The sequence below is a fragment of the Letharia columbiana genome, assembly GCF_014066305.1.
Source record: "Letharia columbiana isolate WasteWater2 chromosome Unknown Sc0000018_s1, whole genome shotgun sequence".
Lineage (NCBI taxonomy): Eukaryota > Fungi > Ascomycota > Lecanoromycetes > Lecanorales > Parmeliaceae > Letharia > Letharia columbiana.
Genome location: NW_023501059.1, coordinates 505226 through 530013, shown reverse-complemented (window position 1 = coordinate 530013; position 24788 = coordinate 505226). Strand labels below are relative to the sequence as shown.

At 50.3% G+C, this 24788-nt stretch overlaps 10 protein-coding genes across 10 annotated transcripts; 8 read left to right on the top strand and 2 right to left on the bottom strand.

The window, feature by feature from the left end:
* Positions 1 to 2098: 2098 nt before the first annotated feature.
* HO173_006289 (uncharacterized protein) lies at positions 2099 to 2817 on the top strand (the record flags this gene model as incomplete). Its single annotated transcript, XM_037308200.1, has 3 exons — positions 2099 to 2227; positions 2334 to 2569; positions 2625 to 2817. The coding sequence occupies 3 exons, from the start codon at positions 2099 to 2101 to the stop codon at positions 2815 to 2817; spliced, it is 558 nt and encodes a 185-aa protein (XP_037164974.1).
* A 567-nt stretch (positions 2818 to 3384) lies between these two features.
* HO173_006288 (uncharacterized protein) lies at positions 3385 to 3926 on the bottom strand (the record flags this gene model as incomplete). The annotated part of the gene is made up of 3 exons (XM_037308199.1): positions 3385 to 3528; positions 3599 to 3853; positions 3915 to 3926. The coding sequence occupies 3 exons, from the start codon at positions 3924 to 3926 to the stop codon at positions 3385 to 3387; spliced, it is 411 nt and encodes a 136-aa protein (XP_037164973.1).
* A 279-nt stretch (positions 3927 to 4205) lies between these two features.
* Positions 4206 to 5473, top strand: HO173_006287 (uncharacterized protein; the record flags this gene model as incomplete). The annotated part of the gene is made up of 3 exons (XM_037308198.1): positions 4206 to 4229; positions 4311 to 4793; positions 4850 to 5473. The coding sequence occupies 3 exons, from the start codon at positions 4206 to 4208 to the stop codon at positions 5471 to 5473; spliced, it is 1131 nt and encodes a 376-aa protein (XP_037164972.1).
* A 362-nt stretch (positions 5474 to 5835) lies between these two features.
* On the top strand, positions 5836 to 7624 carry HO173_006286 (uncharacterized protein; the record flags this gene model as incomplete). Its single annotated transcript, XM_037308197.1, has 3 exons — positions 5836 to 6022; positions 6076 to 7510; positions 7582 to 7624. 3 exons carry the CDS (start codon positions 5836 to 5838, stop codon positions 7622 to 7624), a joined length of 1665 nt encoding a protein of 554 aa, XP_037164971.1.
* Positions 7625 to 9016: 1392 nt separating this feature from the next.
* HO173_006285 (uncharacterized protein) lies at positions 9017 to 9857 on the top strand (the record flags this gene model as incomplete). Its single annotated transcript, XM_037308196.1, has 3 exons — positions 9017 to 9222; positions 9395 to 9658; positions 9827 to 9857. The coding sequence occupies 3 exons, from the start codon at positions 9017 to 9019 to the stop codon at positions 9855 to 9857; spliced, it is 501 nt and encodes a 166-aa protein (XP_037164970.1).
* A 728-nt stretch (positions 9858 to 10585) lies between these two features.
* On the top strand, positions 10586 to 10927 carry HO173_006284 (uncharacterized protein; the record flags this gene model as incomplete). Its single annotated transcript, XM_037308195.1, has 1 exon — positions 10586 to 10927. One exon carries the CDS (start codon positions 10586 to 10588, stop codon positions 10925 to 10927), a length of 342 nt encoding a protein of 113 aa, XP_037164969.1.
* A 6031-nt stretch (positions 10928 to 16958) lies between these two features.
* HO173_006283 (uncharacterized protein) lies at positions 16959 to 17832 on the top strand (the record flags this gene model as incomplete). The annotated part of the gene is made up of 2 exons (XM_037308194.1): positions 16959 to 17713; positions 17814 to 17832. 2 exons carry the CDS (start codon positions 16959 to 16961, stop codon positions 17830 to 17832), a joined length of 774 nt encoding a protein of 257 aa, XP_037164968.1.
* A 453-nt stretch (positions 17833 to 18285) lies between these two features.
* On the top strand, positions 18286 to 18549 carry HO173_006282 (uncharacterized protein; the record flags this gene model as incomplete). The annotated part of the gene is made up of 1 exon (XM_037308193.1): positions 18286 to 18549. One exon carries the CDS (start codon positions 18286 to 18288, stop codon positions 18547 to 18549), a length of 264 nt encoding a protein of 87 aa, XP_037164967.1.
* A 1944-nt stretch (positions 18550 to 20493) lies between these two features.
* HO173_006281 (uncharacterized protein) lies at positions 20494 to 21994 on the top strand (the record flags this gene model as incomplete). The annotated part of the gene is made up of 2 exons (XM_037308192.1): positions 20494 to 21014; positions 21067 to 21994. 2 exons carry the CDS (start codon positions 20494 to 20496, stop codon positions 21992 to 21994), a joined length of 1449 nt encoding a protein of 482 aa, XP_037164966.1.
* A 406-nt stretch (positions 21995 to 22400) lies between these two features.
* On the bottom strand, positions 22401 to 23161 carry HO173_006280 (uncharacterized protein; the record flags this gene model as incomplete). The annotated part of the gene is made up of 2 exons (XM_037308191.1): positions 22401 to 22944; positions 23139 to 23161. The coding sequence occupies 2 exons, from the start codon at positions 23159 to 23161 to the stop codon at positions 22401 to 22403; spliced, it is 567 nt and encodes a 188-aa protein (XP_037164965.1).
* Between the last annotated feature and the right edge of the window lie 1627 nt (positions 23162 to 24788).

Below are 24788 nucleotides of genomic sequence, written 5' to 3'. Positions count from 1 at the left end.
CACGGGAGACGCCGGAGAGAGAGACCAGATACTACTCTAGACATTCGCCATATGCCGCCGCCTCGCAAGAGCCTACGACTGCTCAGTGTGGGGGCGAAATCAACGGACGGCCGTAGAGTAGATCGGACAATAGTAGGTCTGTCGATGAGGCTTGCACCTTCTCAACAGTAAACATGATTGCAATCAGATGTTGGCAATTCTCTCTTGAATGTCTCTTGGTCAACAGCTGGACAGGGCACGAGGCAACCCGGATCACAATGTTACCACTACATACTCCGAAGGCATCTTTCTCCTCAAGGGTATCTTTCCTATGGCAATGGGATCTAAGAAACGTTTGGCTGCACGTCTATCCCTCGTGCCATCCTTCTTTCAACCCCGTTGATTTACTCTGTACTTCCGTGTGTGCCCATTCGCCCTCTCGAACAGCTCCTGCTTTCGTAGTCCGAGTCAGCGCTAGATGAGAAGGAGTATTTCTCTAAGCACCATCGCATTCCACCTGCGTGAAATAATATACAGATCTTTGGATTTCCTCCTCTACTCATTCGGGCAAATCGAACCGGGCAGTTTGCTCAGCGCAGAGCCAACTTGTTACAGGATCCAATCGTCAAGAGATCCCAAATGGTCCAAGACCGAAGATTTCTCCTGGGCCTGCCGGGACCCAATATCTGCACGTCCATCAAACATGAAAAGTATAAGACCAAACCATGCAGTGCGGGAATACTCGACCCATGCGCATCATCACCAACTGCAGCATGGTCCGTTTGAGAAGGCTCCAACTGCTACGCAAACACTCAAACAGTCAGTCATCAGAAAGTCTCAGGACCAGACGGCCAAACTCTGCCCGCCCTGACGATTCCGGCCGACGAGACTAGGATTGGACTTGGAGACTATCATCAATCAATACTCCGGACATTTGAGGAGTGTCTCATGCCAGGGAGGCGAAACTCGAGGTAGAAAGTCAAGTCTTTAAGCGCCACCTCTCATGGACAGAACTAGGTACCTACTCGTATCCGCTCCGTTCGATCTGGCGCCAATGCGGCTTTCGCTGCTGCGACCGCCACATTTTGCATCTCAATTTCCAATCATGCTTTGCGCGATGGTATCATATACGTCTGGACTTACTTATGTCTTCTGCGATCGCGTGCGGGGGCAGCCAACCACAAGTCGCGCTTTTGTCTGTCCAAAGTGTCACCATGTCTCACATGGCCTATAATGGCAACATCTGTCTTTACCTACCAGTTTCACTAGTACCACGTGCGGAAGCACCCATCGCGAGTCGCGCGTCTGTCCGTCCAAGGCTTTTCACACATCTCAAAGATCCTTCCCGAGATCTCAAACATACTTTCGAGTTTCGAAGACATTCCTTATGCAACCCCACATCCAAGAATCTAGTATCCCGACCAGTATGCCGTGCCCCGTGTTCTGAGTTGAAGTTTTTGCATGTGCTTCTGTGCTACTTGTAGATATAGGCTTGAAGGTAGACTTGTTCATCTACCAATAGAACATTTGCCAAATGGCAATGTCGCGAACCCGATGATTCAGATCATTTCTCCACGGCCCCTCACAATGCGCATACCTTATCTATAGCCTAGTGGAATTGGGGGAGTAACGTGACCCCGCCGTAATGGTTACATCGATTGAAACACTCCTTGATCGAGTATGATACTCGCATACGGGATGTGGTCCCACCTGGCCTGATGTGATGTCTGCCGTTACGTCGGGCTGAAATTGTTTCTATGTTCTCATCGACGATGACAACGGTTTCGACGAGAGTGTCTACCATGTCAGTGGGCTTCGATTGGAGACGCGTAGCGAAGAACGGCCAAAAGGTTCTCCGAAGACGTGAAGGCACGGCATAGAGGTTCTGTAACCTCTTTGCAAAACAAAATGGTACGGGTCACAGAAATCAGGCTCGGCGTCTTCTGTAGGGAAACTCGGATGGTACATTACATCCCGTCAGTGTGAAATATAAGTACAAGCAATTCCTCGGATTTCTGGATCTCTATCCTTCCGATTCCTATCGATTCATACATCAGCGTTCACAGCCAGGACCTGGGTTCACCTCGCTTGTTTCTAATTCAGCTTTCGACAACTCACCATGTCCAGCCTTGCCCTTTTCACCACTCTGACCCTCGGTGGTCTCAAAACCTTGACGATGGCCAATCCAATCGCCCAACAAATTACCCCAACTACACAACCAGATGGTTATCAATCTGGCTACTCTACTGTGAGTCCTTGTCCTCCGACCCACACTGCCCCCCTTTACACGCCACGCCACGCTCGTGCTAAACCCTGCTTCCTGAAACCAAGCTCACCTTTATCTCCATGTACAGCAAGACTGGGAACCCTACGGCCAACAAAGCGCCTGCACAATCAACGGCGGCGTCTGCAGCGCCCCAACACCTCTCTTCCCCACCACCTCTGGCCCGGATCAGCTGCCCGACGGCGTCTACGCAGCGGCGATGGTAGGACTTGGGCCCGACGATTGCACTGTCTGCGGGACGTGCTATAGCATCATTAATTCCGGGACACCGTACTGCGATCCAAACGGTCCTGCTTGCCCGACTGGGTATATCTGCCTACGATTCCATCCTTTTATGCCATGCTGACGATGTTTGGTGCAGCATATACAGCGGCAATGAAGAGCAAGACGGGCCATCGCAGATTAAAATTTTGATCACGAACCATTGTCCCAATTGTGCGATGATCAACGTTACTGGGCAGGTTCAGGGACACTTCGATATCAACCTCGCACCGGCTGGTTGGGATAATGCGAAAATTTACTACATGCAGCTGGACGATTCCGACTGCACGTAGTATGCCACTGGCTGGGGCTTGAGGTTTGAGGGAGTCTTGCTGGCGGTGCCGTTTCGCGTCTCCAGGATTGAGCTGGGCTAGTTCTATTCGAGTCGAAGTCAGGGACTTCAGACCATTTCCCTTTCGGTACCGGTGTCTCCAGGGTTGAGAGTTTCTGGTCTATTCCGAGTTGGAGTCAAAGACTTTGAATCATTTTCCTTTCTGTATGAGCAATGAAATGAAATAAGTAGGCAGGATCTTAAGCAAATATTCGAAATGGGTTCATGGTCCAAAGATATCGCTAAGCAAATTGCCGAAGGCAAGCTCCCATGCTGAGGAGACAGTAAGGGAAGGATCTGTACGTAACTGTACTGCAACGTGCATCAACTGGATATACATTTTATGAAGACGGTCCACCAAGTGTGATTTCTGTTTCAAGACTCGACATATCTAGCACCGTACTCTTTGCCAAGTTAACCATCGCCATCGCTATGCATAGTCGTTACGAGCACATTTGGTCAAACCCCCCAGCAACGCCAAAACGCTCCTTGCGACGCATGCTATACAGGTCTGTACACATCCGGCATCTCACGAAAAGCGAAGGGACCCCTTCCACCGAATGACCATGCTCTGAAACCAAGACCGCGTTGGCGCCTCATTAAGCTCCTTCAACAGGCCATCGTAGTAGTTTGGATTCGAAGCCGGTCTCATCATCTTCTCAGACAACGGGTACTGATTCCGATACTCGTCAGTCATTGCTACATCCATTGTTCCCCCCTCCAAGTATGCAGCGAATTCGTACCGTCTTTGTATACCGGTTTTCCAGGAACGAATAAAGCACATTGACCTGCTCCAGCTCGCCCTTCTCATCAAACGCTACCTTCGTCGGTACCGTCGCTTGAGCTTGATTGAACACAACATTATCTTCAGGAGCCGTTGTCGAAGGCTTGAGCCGTGTATCTATCCGGCGCTGTATGGCTTTCTGGAATGAGACTTCCGGGCGAAGGAGGTCGACGGGCCATTGGGTGAGGAGGCGTTGATAGTGTTTGTACACAATCTGTAGGGCAATGTTGTTAGTCAAGACAAGCACAGTAAAGAACAAAGGTTGCCTTCCTTACAGACTTTGCCATTGTCAATAAGAACAATACAACAGGTGTCTACACAAAAAGAGTGAAGTCGAAATCGTATTCGATGTCTTTGCCAAGAGCCAAGCATTGTTCTGGTGGCGGCCGGCTGATGACCCATCGACTCCTCCCCCTAAACAAACGAACCTGCTGGAATCCCTCAAGCATTTCATCAGCATACTACCACGACTGGATCCATTTGAGCCATTTAAAGTACCCTATACATACATCTCGACTCTAGCTTTTCTTTTGACTGGTAAAAGAAAGGTTGGAGTGAGTCTCACAATGAGCTCACAGAAGTACGAAAGGGTGAGCCTCATGCTGTCGCATGCCCCTGTGCTTCCACTTTACGTCTCTGGTAAGGCGGAAGCTGACATTCGTCGACTACAGGTGTCTGCAAACGACGAGGAATATTGCCAAGATACTTCTCAAAGACCTTCTAATACAGAGGCAACTCCCTCTTCTCCACCGCCTTCATTTCGCTCCCGCGCGTCCTCTCCATCATCCCGACACCTACTCTCCGAAGACCCTATAACAACAGAAGCCGAGAGAACACTGGCGGATACTTTCGACGACGGATCCGATTCAGATGACGATGGTCATAATGAAGGAGACGATCGCCAGCGCCTCATGCGGGCCAATACCCATCAATCCCAATTAGAGCAGCGAGCCGTACACGATGGCAACGGACCAAACTTGTCAGGAGCTGTCACAAGACTTCCAGTCGTGGTACATCCAGTCTCATCCAATGTTCCTGCCAGACCCTATACAGGCGCTACACCCTATTCTACCTTCTCCCACTCCAATGACGGTGTGTTTGCAAATCTAAACGCAAAGCCAGAACGCGGCGAAAAACTAGAGGAACAACCACCGGTAAGCACTCTCGTTGCGATATGTCTTTGGCGGGCCCTGCGCTAACTCTGTTCTAGTCCTACGAAGCCGCTGCTGCGGACGCTACACCCCCTTATTGGGAAACCACCATTCTGGCACCTGGCCACCTCGCATCAAGCGACGAAGTTTACGTCGATGGTCTTCCAGTCGGCTCCCTCTTCAGCTTTGTATGGAATGCCATGATTAGCGTATCCTTCACCCTCGTCGGTTTCCTACTGACCTATCTCCTCCACACCACGCACGCTGCGAAGAACGGCTCAAAGGCCGGTTTGGGCATCACACTTGTTCAATACGGATTTATGATGCGCAGTGGCAGATCTACGGTACCTCCTACAAATGGACAAGATCCGGCCTTCACAGCACCGCAGGATCCAAATAATCACGACTTCGACCCTAACGCCGTCTCCGACAGTGCAGCTGCCGCGGCCGCTGCAGCTATTGCGGAATCCTCTCAGCAAGCGGCAGCGAGTGGTGCGAACAGTGTAGCAAACAGCGACTGGCTAGCATACGCATTAATGATCGTGGGATGGTTCATACTCATCCGGGCGGTTAGCGATTTCTTCAAAGCAAGGCGGCATGAACAATTGGTACTGCAGAGTCCTGATCGGGGACTCAACGTTCCTGTCGTTGCGGATACTGAGAGGCCGGAGGAGGTGGTTTGAGGGTTCCGTTTGACGGCGCATTTCGGAATGGCTGAGTAAGAGCTTGGTTATTGGCGGGTAAGCAAGGCGTTGATGCATCATGTCTGTTGTACGAATTTGATTATCTTTTATGAACGTCTCCACATTCAGCTTGTTGTCTCTCTGTTGCGAAGAACGTGTCAAACCCGAGTATTTCCTTCATTCGGTTACCCCTGCGTTATCAATCGTCCGGCTTCGGGTAATCCCTAAATTGCGTCACTTTCATGAGGCGGAGCTTCTGACTTCGAAGTTCTTTTTTGCCGAGTCACTTCCTTGCTTCTTCATGCTCATGCTTTCATACCATCCGTTACCGTGCCCTCGATTACCTCATGTCTTCAACAGCAATGGCGTCCCTGCGCCCAATTCGACGACTTCCTACCCCCTTGATTGATAGCATCACTTACAGGTCGCGTCCAGCGACACATTGCTTTTCGCAATCATGTCGTAATAGAGGTACAGTCGGGCTAGATGCCCTGGACGCGAGTAAAGGCGATCGCGAACGCATCGTCATCCTGGGCTCCGGCTGGGCTGGTAAGCTCGCTGTTGGCCCCCAAAAAATCCTTCCATTGACAAATGGCACATAGGCTACGTCCTCTCCCAACGTCTCTCCGCCAAATACCAGACCCTCGTCATATCCCCCCGCTCCTATTTCGTCTTCACTCCACTGCTCAATTCCACAGCAACGGGCACCCTCGAATTCCGAACCGCGCTTGAGCCTGTGCGCTCAAAACGGAAACCGAACATTGAGTTCATGCAAGGCTGGGCAGACGATGTGGATTTCGGGCGAAAGATGGTTACGATTGAAGAAAGTGTAGTAGACCCACATCAGGGTAAGGCGATGGCGGAGGATAGGCGTGAAGATCACAGCACTGGGGAAGTGAAATTGGAGAAGAAAGGGTTGCGGAAAGAGGGTAAGAGGTGGGAGGTATCATACGATAAGTTAGTGGTTACAGTCGGTTGCTACTCCCAGACGTTTGGTACCAAGGGCGTCAAAGAAAACGCCTTCTTCATGAAAGATGTTGGAGACGCACGGCGCATACGAAAGCGAGTACTCGAGTGCTTTGAGGTTGCCAGCTTGCCAACTACAAGTGAAAAGCTTCGTGAACAGCTTCTGCGCTTCGCAATCGTAGGCGGCGGGCCCACAGGTATGGAGTTTGGAGCCGAACTCAGCGATCTGGTACATCAAGACCTCAGCAAGCTATACCCAGATTTGGCACCAAAAGTGCGCATCGCAGTCTACGATGTCGCGAAGACTGTTCTCAGCATGTTCGATGAGAAACTCGGCAAATACGCAATGCAAACATTTCGCCGTGAAGGCGTTGAAGTGAAAACCTCACACCACGTGCAGGAACTACGCCCTGGTCTTCCACGTACCGGCTCCGATGAGAACATGGACGATGTGGCTGACTCCCAAGGCTGCTATACCCTCACCACTGAAGAAGATGGCGACGTAGGCGTCGGCCTGTGCGTCTGGAGTACGGGCAACATGATGAATCCGTTCGTGCAAAAAGCACTTGACAAGACCTACGGCTTCCCTTCCTCCTCCGCTTCCATCACCGACGGCAAGCAACCAGATGAGCTGGACACGAAAGAATGGATGATAGAAAAGCACCCCAAAACCGGCGCCATCATCGTCGACGACCGTCTCCGCGTCCAACTCCAGTCCAAAACCTCCCCGTCCTCCGACGAGAAACCCGCCTCCTCAGCAACAATGACGGACGTCTTCGCCCTCGGCGACAACGCCATGATCCGCGACGCCCAGCTGCCCGCTACGGCGCAAACCGCAGCCCAGCAGGCGCTGTGGCTGGGCAAAAGGCTTAACAAGGGCGATTTGGAAAGCCAGCATTTCACGTTCAAGAATCTGGGGATCATGACTTATTTGGGGAACAGCAAGGGCTTGGTCCAGACGGAGGGGTGGTTGGGGGATATCAGTGGCAGGGCGGCCTGGTTGATTTGGAGAGGCGCGTATTTGACGATGAGCGTTAGTTGGAGGAATAAGATTCTGATTCCCGTCTATTGGTATGTCTATTCCCTCTATCGTCGGCTCTGAAAGGGACATGAAATGGATGAGCTAATGTGACATATTGTAGGTTTTTGAATTGGGCGTTCGGAAGGGATATCACGCGATTCTGAGCCGTTGATCCTACATATCCCCTCTTATTTGTCGCCGAAACCTTGGCTCGCTACTCCCCCGTAGATCAAAATACCTGATTGAGATGAAATCGGACTCCCCTCGCTCCAATTGCATGAGTTTCGCTCACCCAACGGCTGTGGGACAGGTGGGATTTCCGTGCACTTTGACAATAGCAGCCCGAAAAGGGACGAGGTTCCTTGTCCATGGAGCAGACGAAAGTTTGGCATGGATCAAGGCTCACACTTTCAATTGGGCTTGGTAACTATGCATGTGATGGATCGAATTTTTCATCTTTGTGCGGAGGTGGTCAGATCTGGACTGGGTTCGGGACGGAAGGTCGGCTCGAAACCCTGCGCCAAGACTTGGATATTGCCCTGGCTGCTGAATCAGAAAAGGCTCGGCCGTGTTACAAATGACACCTCGGGGCTCTCCTATTCGTCCTTGGTTGCACTGGTCCTGCATTGGCGGCGACCTTGACCTCAGCCCAGGTGCAGTCAACCGCCACAGCCAAGTAAGACAAATTACCATGTGATCGCATCGTCCCATTTCGCTTGTAAAGTCGGCTCGTGAAGTGCATGGTCCTCGACGCGAGTACACACGCAAGCGCTACATTTGGATTCTTTCCCACACCCCAGTTTTTGTCTTATTGACCTCCTTTCTCACCCCACCTTTTCACCGAATTTCCCTCTCACAAAATCAATGCTGATTCCGGGGTTCTTCTAGATTCTACGTGTCTTTCACTGACGGTGACTGGTGTGCTACCGTTTCGGACAACCCGTGTTCCACTACCATCGATAACAACGTTTTGACCCTCTGCGGATCCGGGGCAGGCTGCTCAGTTGTTGGGGAAGGCTATGGCTGGCACGCCCGCGAAATTCGTCCCAATATACTATCCACAACGGTGAGAGTATTCACAGTTCCATAAGAAGGACGCCACGAGGGGCTATAGCGTGCGCAGATGGAAGCGATTTCGAATAGCGGATCTTCAATGGTCTAAGGTATAACTATGCAAATGGAAAGCACCATTTTCTCAAAAACGGCCTTCGCCTGCTATCTTTCCTTGTCGCATCTGCGTGTGAAGGGAGAGGAATCGTGTCAACGACTCTTGTCGACATGGATAGTCGGTGGCTTCTGTAAGAAGATATTACCAGCAAGTAATTGCAGCATGGTCGGAGTCGGGCTCTCGCGGCCAATCAAAAGGGGCAGCGGTCGCGAGGTTTTGCCCTCTCTGTGCTCTGTCATCAGGTGTGTTTGATACAGCGACCAAACTACTGATCGGAATGGAAGGTACGGCGTTGACCAATGACGGTAGGCTCAATCAATGTGAAACCGGTGCCAGCACCCTGAAATCAAAACCGCATTCACGATCTGAAACCCACCACCGATCGGTCATGCACAGTGTTCCAAATGACGATAAAGAGGCTTGGTTCCGCAATTTTTCCTGCAGGAAGTTTCCTGAAGTGATTTTTCGGCGTCTTCCTTCTCGCAAGATCTCTGCGCACAAGGTATCTGGTGTCTATTCTCGGATTTACCATTTTGTCAGGAAGATCCTGGCCATCATGTTCGCGTTCCAGATCGCACTCACTGCAATCATAAGGTGAGTTTCGAAATCTTCTCTCCACAGCCGCGTCTTTAAGAGGTTCGTGTCTACCATGGAAGAAAGGAGTGCGCGGACCAGATACTCCCTCGACCCGCCCCCTCGTTGTCCCACAAGCACAAGCACAAGCCCACTAAACCCGACCCCCACTCACACCAACACCCCACCACAGCCTCCTCTCCCCCTCGCTCGCCTTGATGCCCCTCGAAGTCGTCCGCTTCCCCACCACCCTCTCCGCCAGCTTCACATCCTCCAACGCGACCGCCGCACACTCCTGCCCAACGGTCACATCGACCGTCCGAGCTCACGAGTGCTTCAAGAACGTGCAGGTGTGTCCTGATCCCGGAACGGTCAGAACGACAACGGTGCCGTGCGGGTGTCCGGCCAGTGCTGCGGCGACGACGGTGACGGCTTGTCCGGGGTGTGGTGGTGTGAGGTAGGTGCACTTTTCGGAAGGTGGGCTTCTCAGTTTGATATTGTGATTGGGGTCGGAGGATGTGGTTTGGGAGCAATAGAGTCATGTTATTTTATTTTGCTCGCGGAATGTGTCTTGCAATTCGAACTTTGTGCGTCAAAGATGTCATGCTGACTCCGAAATGTGCAGGTGGATGACTGTGACGGCAGGGGGGTGTTAGAGGTAGCTAGGCATAGGGGAATGGAGACTTGGTGTGGTGTATAGGGGTCGAAGTCGAAAGGGAAAAGGAGGGATATTTTGTGAGAGATTTGTGGAGTCCGTGAGATGGGGGTTTTGTTGAATTATTTCAATTCGTCGCACATATCTTTATCTTCTATTGACATCCTCGCATTCAAATCTGGACCCTCGAACAACTACCATTCCCCGATGCATGCCCCGACCCCACTGCTTGATCCCCAGAACTCCCGCATTGACTTCTCCCTAGGGCATGCGAGTTGTGATACTCGAATGCTTCATCCTACTCAAAGAGCTGACTCTGTTGTACCCACAGACGCAGCCGCACAGTTGAGCATTTGTCCTAGGGTCTGAGCCCGGGATCCTTCTGCAGCCGCTGTCCCTAACATGATGGCTATCAGCGATCATGAGAGGCAGCGCTGTGTTCAAACATGAAGGACGAGCATCGGATGAGAATCTCGAAGGGTGAGGTCGATCTTTGTGAGCAAGAACAGCTCTACTCGTACGCAATTCAGAGCTGTCTCCGATGATAAATATCCGTTTCTGGGAGTGAAGACGTGTTTCAGTTGGCGAGTAGAATCGCTCATATACGCCTGTAGTATTGGCTTGTATCCGATAACCGCGAGCCGAGGCAACATTTTAGCTTCAAAAATCGCGTCTTCAAGAACGCGACTTTTTAATCCTTCCTTACTATTCCACCAAATACAGTCCAATATGGCTAAAATTACTACCCTACCTCAGCCGATAAGGACGAACTACATGAGGCCCAGAAACGTCAAAAAAGAGGCCACGACCGAGGCAAGGAAGGAAAAACTCAAGCAACGTGATATTCTTCTCCGACGCATACCTGCACTACCTGAGTATCAACCACCACAAATCGAGTACCGTGCACCCGTTAGTCACTTTCCGGATGACTTCAAAGTCCTCTCATATCCAGTGTTTAGCCTCATATGGACTGCTACTGTCTGGGACATGCTTTGTAAGAGTACAAATTTGTATACTTCTCGGCAGAGTCCTCCAGATCCTCACTGGAAACCCACCCGTGTTCCGGGCTGAAAATCTTCGTCGCTATTACAATCTATATGGGAATCTATCGCTTTCCTACTATTCATGATTATTGGAGGACTGATGAGTGGGATTACTCAAGGAAGGTAGAAAAGACAGGCGATCTCGGCAACCTCCCACCCCACTTTCTACTCTACCGAAACCAGTACGAGGTAACCATGAATGGCAAGACTTGAAGACCGTTCGACAGTGTTTTATGTGTCGTTTGGATCGTCAGAAGAAAGGATTTCGGAGGTTTGGTAAAAAATAAGCAGTAACAGTGAGGGAGGAAGACCAGAGGGGGATGCGCTGTCTGTAAAATCTCTTTATGCAAGGAAGGGACTTGTGTAGAATGATTCTACTATAGGAAGGATTGAATGGAGTCTATGTAATAGATTGCGATCATTTATTATGGATTATATAGTGGTTTTACAGTGGTAATGTGGATAATAATGCTAGAATTCTCAAATGTTGCCTCCCGGCGGTTATCGGATAATATAAAGGTCTTGGCGGCGGAGCTTCGTTGGGTGAGGGCTTGGCAATCCGGTCAGGTGGCGGCGCTCCGCAACTCCATTTTGCCTGGAGTCACCGTTCTGAAAGGCTGACGTGCCGACATCACATCAAGCAAGGTGCCTCTCGCCGCCCGCAAAATCGTGAACAGAGGTGAGCAACGGGGTTTGTTCACGTGTTGCTTACACGCGAATCATGCCACACAGCCAGCCTATGTATGGTAATGCCCATCCTTCCTCGTCGTCTTCCCTGGCACCTTACCCAATAACAACCACAACGCCAGTACCTCCTCTCCCCCGTAGTCGTCGGGAATGCAGCATCTTGATACCAGCAACAGGGGGCCTGCTACAAAAGGGCAGAATCTGTTGTGTCAAACCCCAAGGGAAGTCACTCTGCCTTTGCCGTCGTTGGTGAGACTTCAAATCCTGATGGGTAAATACCTAAGATGACTTCGTCGACATGCCCGGTCAACCCGAAAATTCAGTACTCACCGTTTCCCCTGTCCTCCGTCTTGATTGTGATCTCCGATCCTTTTCCGTCGGCGGCACCCACACAGCTCCACCGATACGACTAATGTTGAAAGGTACCTAGGGACAAGTGGCAATACCCGTGGCGGAGGTTGCGTGCCCAAGGCATACTCAGCCGCAGTGGTGGCAGCCTTGCACGCTCTGCGTCAATTGATCTTCCCTGCATTGCATGAACCCTGCATACCTATCAGAACCCCGACGTCATTGGTTGCCTTACTCGGGGCCTGATGCATTTCGCCTACCTGACATAATCTTCGTACAGTATACAGAGGCTGCGCTTTTTGACTAGCTGCTCCAAAGGGTCTGTGGTGATGCGGTGTACTCAATTGACGAGGACTGGCTGCATATTGTTAGTGTTCGCAAACAGTAAGGCCATACAGAAATCACGCATGCATAAGTAGATCTGTAGATATATGATTAAGCATATCCAACACTGGGGCAGCTAAGACCTTTTGGACATCTGGACTGAGTAGATAGTCGCGAAAAAGGCCCCTCAGCGCTAGAAAAACTTCTATGTCTAAGCGACATGACCTGGAGTGAAAATGAAGCTATATATAGATATGGGTGGGAGGGAGAATAATAATATAGCTCTGAAAGAGAATAATTCGAATGAAAAGCCTACTATAGGTGCAGCGGCCTTATAAATAGTACTCGCTATGTCTTCCTATCTCCGTACTATCGTATATCGCCTATCGCATATCGCATAATAATAGAACGGCTGATTAAATAGCTATCAACGCTATGACCTTATAATGGACCCACTAACCCACAGTCTTACTGTTGCGATTAGTGTTCGCAAATAATAAGGCTATATAGAAACAACGCATGTATAAGTAGATATATAGATATATAGATATATAATTGGGTATATCCAACACTGGGGCAGCTAAGAGCTTTTAGACATCTGACTAAGCAGATAATCGCGAAAAAGGCCCCTTAGCGCTAGAAAAACCCTAAACCTAAGACGTTGTTTAAGAGGGTGAAGGTCTCGAGGAGGACTTTTGACGGTACCTACCGCAGCAAGTAGTAGGGACTAGTAATACTAGCGCGACGGGCTGGAAGATATTGGTGTCGTAATAAATAATAGATAGGCTAGATAAGTGACGAAAAGGCGATAAGAATCTGACTCCCTTAATACCAAGTTGTAGCCCCTCTGCGGAAGGACTAGTCTAAATAATAGCCCTCAACCTAAGTGACGTTAGTATCTCGCGGAGGTTATTGGTGACGGCCTTAGGAGGTAAGCGTTATGTACTGATATTGCAGGTGACGGCCTTAGGAGGCCAGCGTCATATTGTAGATGACGGCCTTAAGAGGTAAGCGTTATTGATATTGTAGGTAACGGCTTTAAGAGGTAAGCGTTATTGATGTTGTAGGTGACGACCTTAGGAGGTAAGCGTTATATTGTAGGTGACGGCCTTAAGAGGTAAGCGTTATTGATGTTGCAGGTAACGGCCTTAAGAGGTAAGCGTTATTGATATTGTAGGTAACGGCCTTAAGAGGCAAGCGTTATTGATGTTGCAGGTGACGGCCTTAGGAGGTAAGTGTTACGTTGCAGGTGACGGCCTTAAGAGGTAAGCGTTACTGATGTTGTAGGTAACAGCCTTAAGAGGTAAACATTACTGATGTTGTAGGTAACGGCCTTAAGAGGTAAGCGTCATTGATGTTGAGGTAACGGCTTTAAGAGGTAAGCGTTATTGATGTTGTAGATGACGGCCTTAGGAGGTAAGCGTCACGTTGTAGGTGACGGCCTTAGGAGGTAAGCGTTACGTTGTAGGTGACGGCCTTAAGAGGTAAGCGTTACTGATTGGTAGGTAGGCTGGGTGAGTAATGAAAAGGCGGTAGAAATCTGACTCCCTCAATATCAAGTTGCAGCCCCTCTGCGGAAGGACTTGTACCAATAACTAATATCAGGTAAGGCTTCCCACCTGATGTACCAATGATTGATATCAAGATTAATGACTGACATCATATATCAATGGCTAGCATTAGATGAGATTTCCAATGGTCGATATCAGATAGGGCTTCCCACCTGATGTAAGGCTTTAACGCGCATACATTATCGCCCGATGTAATAGCTTAAATAGCTGGAATAGCTAGGATATTCCAATGGCTGCGGTAGTCTAAAATATGGCTGTGATAGTTGGACTGAGATATCCCTATAGCTGCGGTAGCCTAAATAGCTGGGATAACTGAAATATCCCTATGGCTGCGGTAGCCTAAATAGCTGAAATAACTGAGACGTCCTATGGCTGCGATAGCTTAATTAGTTGAGATATCCCCATGGCTGCGATAGCTGAGATATCCCTATGGTTGCGATAGCCCAAATGGCTGGAATAGCTGAAATATCCCCATGGCTACGATAGCGTAAACAGTTAAAATAATTGAGACATCTCCATGGCTGCGGTAGCCCAAATAGCTGGAATAGTTGAAACATCCCCATAGCTGCGATAGTCTAAATAGCTGAAATAACTAAGATATCTCTATAGCTGCGATAGCCTCGATAGCTGGAGTGATCGAGATATCCCTAGAGCTGCGATAGCCTAAATGGCTGAAATAGCTAAGACACTTTATGGCTGCGGTAGCTTAAATAGCTGGGGTAGCTGAAATATCCCCATGGCTGCGGTAGCCTAAATAGCTGAAATAATTAAGATATCTCCATAGCTGCGATAGCTGAGATATCCCTGTGGCTGCGATAGCCTAAATAGTTAGAATAGTTGAAATATCTCCACGGCTGCGGTAGCCCCGATAGCTGGAGTAATTAGAATATCCTTAAGGCTGCGATAGCCCAAGTAGCTAAAATAACTGAGACATCTCTATAGCTGCGGTAGCCCAAATAGTTGGAATAGTTAAGACCTCTCCATAGCTACGGTAGCCTAAATAGTTGGAATAGTTATAACCTCTCCATAGCTGCGATAACCCGATTAGCTAAAATAGCTGGACATCTCCAGGGCTACGGTAGCCCAAATAGCTAGGATAGCTGAGACATCTCAAAGCTACGATAGCCTAAATAGGTAGAATAGTTGAGAGTTCTCCATGGCTGCGATAGCTGAGATACCCTTATGATTGCGATAGCCTAAACAGCTGAAATAACTAAGGCATCTCTATGGCTGCGATAGCCCAAATAGCTAGGATAGCTGAAATATCCCTATGGCTGCGGTAGCCCATATAGCTGAAATAATTAGGACATCTTTATGTCTGCGGTAGGCCGAGTAGCTAAAATAGCTAAGATATCTCTATGGTTGCGATAGCCCGAATAGCTGAAATGGCTGGGATATCTCTATAGTTACGGTAGCCCGAATAGCTGAAATAATTAGGATATCTCCATAGTTATGGTAGCCCGAATAGCTGAAATAGCTGGGACATCTCTAAGGCTCGGTAGCCCGAATAGCTGAAATGGCTGAGACTTCTCTATGGTTGCGGTAGCCCGAATAGCTAAAATAACTGGGATATCTCTATGGTTGCGGTAGCCCGAATAGCTGAAATAGCTAGGATATCTCCAAGGCTGCGGTAGCCCGAATAGCTGAAATAGCTGAAACTTCTCTATGGTTGCGGTAGCCCGAATAGCTGAAATAATTGGGACATCTCCATGGTTGCGGTAGCCCGAATAGCTGAAATGGCTAGGATATCTTTAAGGCTGCGGTAGTCTAAATAGCTGGAATAGCTGAGACATCTCCACGGCTGCAGTAGCCTAAATAGCTGAATTATCCGTATGGCTGCAATAGCCCAAATAGCTAAATTGACTGAAATATCCACATGGCTGCAATAGCTGAAATAGCTGAAATAGCTGAAATAGCCACATAGCTGCCATAGCTCAAATAGCTGAAATAGCTGAAATATCCACATGGCTGCAATAGCTCAAATAGCTGAAATAGCTGAAATAGCCATATGGCTGCAATAGCTCAATAGCTCAAATAGCTGAAATAGCTGCAATGATTAAAAACATCCATATGGCTATAATAGCCCAAATAGCTGAAATAACTATATGGCTGCAATAGCTTAAACAGCTGAAATAGCAACATGACTGCAATAGCTTAACTAGCTGAAGTAACTGAAATACTCAAATAGCTGCGATGCCTGAGATAGCCGATTTAGTTGAAATGGCTATATATCATATAGCTATAATAGCTAATTATTCTTATAGTTGTATAGCTTTAATTCTGAAATGACTAAAATTTCGATGTAACTGCGATAGCTAAGATAAATAGTTATAGATGAAATGGCTGAAGTGTGTATCCAAATGGTAGTGGCATGGTCGCATGGTCGTACGGCTGTAAATGGCTGGAATGGCTCCAATGGCTAGAATGGCTCCAATGGCTAGCATGGCTTCAATGGCTGAATAGCTGCAGATATCTATATGACTGCAATAGCCTTAAATAGTTGATAGGCTGAATAATTTCATATGGCTGGAAATGGCTGAGTAGCCTCATGGCCGCATGGCTGCAATAGGGCTAAAATAGGCTGAAATATCTATGTGACTGCAGTGGCCTTAAATAGCTGGAATGGCTGAATAGCTTTATGGCCGCATGGCTGAAATAGCCGAAATATCCTTTCGCAATAACTGATAAAAGAATAATGATATGGCTCTGAAAGAGAACAATTCGAATAAAGAGCCCACTCCTAGTGCAGTGGCCATACAAATAGTACTCGCCATATCCACCTGTCTCCCGCCTATCGCATATCGCATATCGCATATCGCATAATGATGAAACGGCTGATCAAACAGCCACCAACGCTATGGCCTCATAATGGACCCACTAACCCACAGTCCCACTGTTGCGAATAGGCCGCGCAACATGACCTGCAAACCACCTTATGGTGGGCTTTCCCAGGCCTTGTGGTGTTCACTTTACCATACTTGTAGAATGCTTTCCACATTATTCCAATATTTCAGTCTTGGAATGTAGCAGGTTATTCTCTCAAGCCATTGTTCCACTCGTCTTCGACGCTTACCAAAAGCGCCTGTTACAGCAAATCAGTCCACATCGCCAAATCTCGACCAAGAAGCGATGGCAGATCCCCTCTCCGTCTCCGCCAGCATTGCTGGTCTGATAACAGTTACCGATGCCGTCTTAAGTCGGACTTCCAAGTACGTGAAAGCCGTCCAAAGCGCTCCAAACGAGGTGTCATCCTTGACATTGGCATTGGGCGCCCTGTCTGGGATTTTGCATAATCTTCGTCTTGTTGCGTCTCAATTGGAGGGGGAGCCATTCGACACAGCCATTCAAGTCAATCATACATATTCTTGCATTGAGACGATGGAGAAGGTCGAGTATTTCTTCTACTACGACTACAAAACCCCTACAACGCAGGATCTTCGGAACATTCTTGGTTCTCTCGCGTGTCAACTTGCTGTACAGGATGATCAAAGCTTTGGGAAGCTTCAGGCTTTCTATGCGAAGCACAACCGCCCAGATCGGCCATCTGTTGGCTTCGACCTGAGAGTGTTACATGATTTACTTGTTGAGATGGCCTCGAGCTTCGATGACGCAATGGTTGTCGTGGACGCTCTGGACGAATGTCGGACCCAGACTACTTGTATCACAAGCCTACTCTCCGGCTTGAACGATAGCGGTGAGGCGGGCAACACCAAAACTCTTTTCCTGAGCAGGAGTGAGCGGGAAATTTGCGAAGTCCTAGAGAATTATGACCAGGTGTCCGTTGCTGCAATTGAATGCAGAACACGCAATAAAGAACTCCGCATCAAAGATCAATCCCTGAAGCAAAACATCATGGAACGGCTTGTGGAAGGTGCAGATGGCATGTAAGTGAACGTTTGTTATATCTAGCTTCCGCTTTGCTTTGATACGTCATACTCTAAGAATTGTTAAGATTGGGATTGTATTGATAAAGTTATATAATAGTGTAATAAAGTCTGCCTGAATTTTCAAGCCCTACGCCGCGTAACGACACGGAATTTGTGCCTCCTTCGCAACCGACATAAGATTTCTTCGCAGCTTACAAAGGGAAGAACCCAGGTGTGAACTCATCACATCTCCTCTTTACCAGAAAATACGGCTCACATCCAGATTAGCGTCACACCCCCCCGCAGAGGCACCGCCTCTGCAAACCTTTCAGCGAAGTCCTGGCTGAGAACTGAAAACAGGGTTTCCGCTTTCAAGTCTCACAACGTCCCTTTATCAAAAGAAGAACAATCGACACTACTCCTTGACCCAAAATCTGATGCAACCGACCTCACCATCACCTCAAATCACGATAGAAGTAGCAATTTACTTCCCCTCGATCGCTCCAAAATAGCAGTCTCGTACCCGCTGCCCCAAAGTTTCAAAAGCTTAAGGTCCAGCGAGACAGTCTAGAAGCACGCCTCGATTTAAGATGGCTTCTGTATGCCTTCACGATTTCATTCAAGGCTTCCTCATCTTGTTCAGGCATTCGGTTCGACGCCTTCAAACCAACCTCTTGGATGCATTCGTGGTTGAGTTGGCGGAGCGGCAGAATATCCTGATGCCACCTGGCACAAACAATGACAGTGCCAACCGCACGCAACGCATGGCAACAGCCAGTGCGATCGTCAACAAGATTACTGGACAGAACTGGGCAAACGAGACGAAGCTTTCTTTGCCTATCGTAAGAACCTAGAAGATTACACGAACCTTGCCATAATCGTCGACAGTGGGCGCACGAGTCCGGAAATGCCTTCGCCAAGCTACTCCTCACACCTTAATTCCAAGAAAATGCTCAGTTGTTCAACGTCGACCACTGAGCGAAGCTTCTGTTATGGGTGCATAGGAGGGATACGTTGGAGGAGATGGCTGCTCGGGTTCCCGCTATACCGGGCGTTTACTCAAGTGGGATTGTACGTTGATCCGACGCTCAAGATGTTCTTGTTGTTCTGTGTCGTTGGGACCCGCGAAAGGGGCTTCCTTTTTGGATAGCCCTGCGAGATGATAGAAGCAAATATCTGCCAAGCAACACCCGAGGACCCTGTACCTGAAGTCTCCCGCAATTGTTCCCCGAATGCAGGATTCCGTGGGCCAGAGCTTATGTATGGTCATGCGTCAAGAGCTGGTCATCGCTTCTCCGTACCAATCGCACGGACCTAGGGCACTGACACAGGATTCGTTGATAAGGTGTCATTGGCTGGAGCTCCAGCTTGCATCATTCAACGAGTCATCGCCTGCATGCATCTGTTTGCTGGGTAGAAAATAGTGGAGCTACTGCAGCCATCAAGAGAGAAAGACTCTACTAGTGTCCTAAGCATGGGCGATCGGTGCATAAGGTATTTACCTTACTTGGGTACCTACTACCCGTCTCATCTGCTTCACTAGCTCTGGCTTACTTCTTAGCGCACTTTGTATGGGGGGCCGTTTGACCCCACAAACGGACCCCACAGTGGCTTAATGATTAGTCAGCCCTACGATAGCAACTTGCGTCTCCCACCATAATCCTGCATCGCTCGGAGGGATAGAGCTTCTCCTGGAATCGCTTCCAGTATGAAGTTCTAGAATTGCCAATACGTGGATGCTGAAACATTCCTTGAGCTTCTCATTCCACAGAATGGCAGCGGTTCGAATAGAATACGAATATGGTACTCAATCTCCTGCTGGCTTTCAGGCCTGTTCTCTAGCTCGGACGCATGGACCCGCGCTGGGAATCCTTCGGAATTTATTCACATCAGATGCGCTGGATGTCAGTATCATTGCGCCCCTCTCGGTCGATCTTGGAACCTCGCACATCTGCTCAGGCCTCTGTAAGCTTATCTACGCGATCTTCGGACGAATCGCATCTCTGGGTAAGTCAAAAGGAAAAGTGCCAAATCGGTGCTAGACAGAAGGTGCAAAGTTCACAAGCCTTCGGCCGAAAGCGAAAGGAAATTGTACTGAACGTGCACTGAAGAAAGTGTACACAAATTATTTGAAAGGGTGTGCTCGAATCTCTACCCACCAGTGAAGCCGAGTTGAATGGTTGAGGTGTTTGCAACACACCAAGCTTGTGCCTTTTGCTGGAAAACCCACTTGCCGAGCAAAAAGAAACAGTCTCATTAGTTGTATAATAATAGGAATGGCTCACTCAAGCTCACGGGTCCCAGGGTCGCTTATCTTGATAGGGAAATATCTACGCGAGATGCATGAGCTCCAAGATCCGGGTTGGGGAGATGTGCGGAAGGGAGAGGCCCAGGGCTACACCGCTCTCAATCCATATTTGAGGTTACATCCGAAATAGTCAGCAGGAGGTCTGACTCGCATCGCTGTAGATCTGTAAGCACAAGCAGCGCAGCGATTGATGGATAAGATGATATGTCGATATAAGGACCCTTTGCATATAAAACACTGTTCCAAACGGGGTTGAGACTCCTGACTACCTTAGGTTGTATGCTTGGTATTTCATTTGTCAACAACTAATGCGGTAGCTGCGTATATGGCTACGCCCCACCAGGACGCGCAGTACACACAACCTCACAGCTGCTCATACAAGCCAGATCATTGAACCTCGTGCAACATTCTAGACTTTTACTCTGTCATCCTGAACGAGTACATCATTTCAAGAAGTTCGGCCTTGTTGGAGTCCTTGAATTTGATTACCATGTCCCAAGCCAAGCAGCTTGCGCAGTATCACAACAGCGGTGTCGATGGCCATGGCTTTGGCAGCCCGAATGACGCAGCGAGAAAACAGGTCGCCTGTGACAGATGCAGAGGCCAGAAGCTTCGCTGCATCTGGGATGAAAATGTTGGACAATGCCGAAGGTGTGCTAAGGCAAATGTCGTGTGCATGATACTACCACCTCGACCCATGGGCCGGCCGTCACGCCCGACTCATCGCAGCGACTCCCAATCCACAAGTAGTTACGACCAAATTCCGCTTCAGGACCCGCAATGGGCAGCGTTCATGCAGTCACAGTCGTTACATGCTGGATCCTGTGCTGCGATGGAGCAAGACGATATAGACATGCAAGATACCCTCACGGAGGGGACAAGGACTGATTTCGACGACACCAACCGTGGAGCGACCGCTCGTTCATCAATTGATCATCTTCTGAATGGCCAAGCCGCCCACTTCTCATCTGAACTATTCCCACACTCGGACATGCTGCATACGAATGAAAAGTGCGAGATACGTACCGCATAGCTTCTGTGATCAAAGCTGACTCTGTGTTAGTCTACAAGATCTAGATGATAACTCTTTTGTGGTACATTCGTCGCTCATGCAGAACGCCGACAACAGCTACAAAATACCCACATTCCGTAGCGATAAGACCTTCGTTCCTTCACGTCATAACAACCCGACCATGGATATAAACCGTCCAGCCGCACCCCAATTAATCCCGCCCGACGCTAATTCCGAGGGCGATGAAAATACAGATGAAGACCTGGATGACAGAAGTCTATGCACCATCACAAAACTGTTAAGACTGAATATGGCCCTGTACAAGCATCTAACGCAGATGAACGCGGGACAGAGCGAGAGTCCGCCTCCAGTCATGACGCCTGTATCACTTGAGTCTCCATCCGCACCCAGTCCTAAACCAGCAATGGTGCCAAGAATGATGATCGGCCGGCTACTGTCCCTGACAGATGAATTCTCGACGCTCCTCGGCCAGCTCGGTCTCCTGGCCCGTTTTCACAAAATACCCGGCAGTGGAAGCGACACCGCAAGCCCCTATGGCTCTGTGTCATCTACAACCACCTCGGGAAACGCGAGCAGGTGCAGCCGTAGCCGCAGCAGTCCCGAAGCCTCCCAGTGGAAGCAGCACGACCCTTGCACGGCCCTGCTGGTCCTGAGCTGCTACCTCCACCTCAAGCAAGTGCATGCCCGTTCCCGCCTCGCCTTGAACCGGCTGCTGAGCCGAGACGTGGAGCCCGAAGACTTGCCCGAGCTGCTGCCGGGTCTCGTGATTGAGGGATTCTCACTCGCTGGCCACGGGCGCTTGCAGCTGGGTATGACGGCCAAGCTGTGCGAGCAAATGTTCAACAGTATTGGACCGTGCATGGGGCTGGATGACAGTGTCTATGATCCGGCGCCAAGTGGGTTGGATGAGCTTGTTGAAAAGATATGGGGTTTGTTCGGGAGAGAAAAGAGTCCGTAGAGGTGTGTGCGGGAAGGGTTCTGGGTTGCTAAATGGGTCCTCGGTGTCTGTGTCGGATATGATGTCGCTTGCTTACTCATTTCCTTTGTGAGGCTCTCATTGATATTGCTGGCTCGATAAAGCTTTCTTGTCTTTGTGCGGGAAAGGACCCACTATGTGGGGATCGGGGATGAAGCTTCTGGGAGAGCTTAAGCTTGTATACAACGATTGATGACCGCCTGCTTTCATAGGAAAAGCATCTTTCCTCTGTTTGACAGTCTGTTCAGAGCTTATCCTTCCGGACCCATTGTCCGCAAGGAAATTGCGGGGAACCCAGTGCTTCCTTTCCTCTTTTACACTCAGTCCAAGCACATTCACCACTACGCCCAGCCACCCTAAACGACGCCAGCTTCACTCATGCTCATCCCTACACCTGCTCGTCCACCTCAACAACCAACTTCTCCCCACTCACCTTCCCCATCTTCATCATCTCCAACCCCTCCAACACAGCCCGCGCCCACCCTCCCCCCGCCCCAAGCGTCCTCGGCGGATGGACCCTCACCTTCCCCTCCCTCGCCAACCGCTCCACGCACGCGTACCACTCGCGCCCAAACTCCCGAGCACCGGCGTCCGCCTCCCGGCCGTACCCGTCGTCCATCTCGATCCGCCGCCCGAACATCACGGGCCCGAACACCCAGCTGCCCCGCACGTTCCGGCGGCCCGCGGCGGACTCCGGGTACCGCTCCAGCGCGACGTAGCGGCCCCCGCTGCGGCCGATGGCCTCGTGGCAGAGCGCGGTCGACTGCGCCGTGCCGATGCAGTCGAGGGCGAAGCGGAGGGAGTTTTGGGTGTGGGCTTTGATGTCGGTGGCGCACGTGGGCGAGTGGTAGTCGAAGGTGGCGGCGGCGCCGTAGGAGGTGGCTTGGGCGTTGTTGTGGGGTGAACAGGTTGTTATGGGGATGTAGCCGGCTCTGGGGGAGGGTGTTAGTTAGTCGTGGGGGATATTGAGGTGGGAGTGGGGGAGAAGGTTGCGTCTTCGGGGTGGGAAAAGGTAAAGCAGGAAAAAACCTCAAATAAGACTCAGGAATGAAAACCTAACAGCCCCGGCATATTTGCAACAGGATAGGTCGCCTTGACCAGACCATCTCAGCCTCGAACAACTTACAGCCGCAACAACTGCACCGCCATTGTCCCACACGCCGTGCTTCCCCCATACACCAGCACCGTCCGCCCCAACCCCGCCGCGTCTCCCCCCGGCCCCCCGTCCCCCCCCCCTCCCTCGGCCCCTCCAGCCCCATCTCCCGAAACAGCCCCAACCCCACCGCCCCCACGCAGCTCCCCCCCAACGCCGCCCCCTCCGCCCAGCCCCAACCCCGCGGCATCCGCACCAACACCACCGGGTCCGCCTCCACCCAGGGCGCGAACGCCCCCGCCCCGGGCCGCAGCACGTTGCAGCCGTGCACGGCGCCGCAGACGCGGTCGCCGACGGCCCAGGGGGCGCAGCCGGGCCGGGCGGGCGCGTCCGGGTCCGAGCCCACGGCGGCGACGGTGCCGGCGAAGTCGCACCCGGCGGCGAGGTTGGGCGTCCGGAGAAGGGTGGGCATTTTGTGGTCCGAGGGGTTTAGGGCCAGGGCGTGGGTGCGGACGAGGAGGGTGTTGTTGTGGGGGTGGGCGGGGGGGGTGGGGTGGGTGGGGTGGATGGCGAGGGCGCCGGTGGCGAGGGTGAGGATGGCGGTTTGGGTGGGGGGGGGCGGCGTCGTTGGGGTGGTGGTTGGGAGCGGCATTGTTGGGTTGTTGGTTGGGAGCGGTGGTGGTTGGGAGCGGCATTGTTGGGTTGTTGGTTGGGAGCATGGGGTGGGGAGGTTTGGGGGGAAGAGTGAGTGGGTGGGCTGTAGTGGGTGGGATTGTGGTTGGGATCGGGTTGATGCGAGCTGGGTGGATAGAGTGTGGACGGGGGAGATGTTGGATGTGGGCTGGAGAAGATGATGGTTTTCTTTGCTGTTTTAAGGGTATACGCTGTAGATGAGTTTCTAGGGGCACTTGTGATTTCTGAGGTCTTCCCCTCCGGTTTTCGGTGTAGACAAGCCTCTGGCTCGGCCACTTTTCTCGGTCCCCGCCTCGCTTGCTCCGAAAAGTTGCGATCGTCAGCATTCTTGGCCCTCAAGCTGAGAAATCGTAGCGATCCGTTCCCCAGGGCTCGGTGGACTTTCTCTTGCTTTGAAATCCCGCGGGTAAAGTGCTGTTCAATCGTTGGTAGAAAACAGCTGTCCGATGGAAGTGTAGCTGGGTCTTTTACTCGATTGCAGTAGCTGAATATCCGGGAAGACAGTCAGAGAGATGATAAGAGGATACCTTCCGGACAGGTTCAATTGTTTTTTAATGCCGTCATCTCAACCTATTGCTTGCATCTTGAATAGCGGACAGTGGACATCTTTTCGCTATCTGTACATTCTCTCAGATCGGTTTAGTGTTTGCGGATATCAGAGTAATCCATGCGCCTTGAGAAAGAAGTAGAGAGTATCTATCAAGTGCACATTATCTAGATGAAGATGTCTTGACCCTCTCGTAAAGTAGTACTATAAGTTGCCTTGACTGTTACAGCATACTTCTTCATTGATCTTGCTCGACGAGAAACTTCTTAGAAATCTTAGTCGCCGAGTATATGCGAAGACATAAGGCACTGTTTTAAGAAATATATCAAAGTTGCTGTCTTTTACATCAGTTCTACTAAAGACGAATTCGACTACTTTGATGATCAAGAACTGATGTTTCAACTCTTCAAGAGACAGTCTCCCTGTCCCTGGCTGTTGGGCCA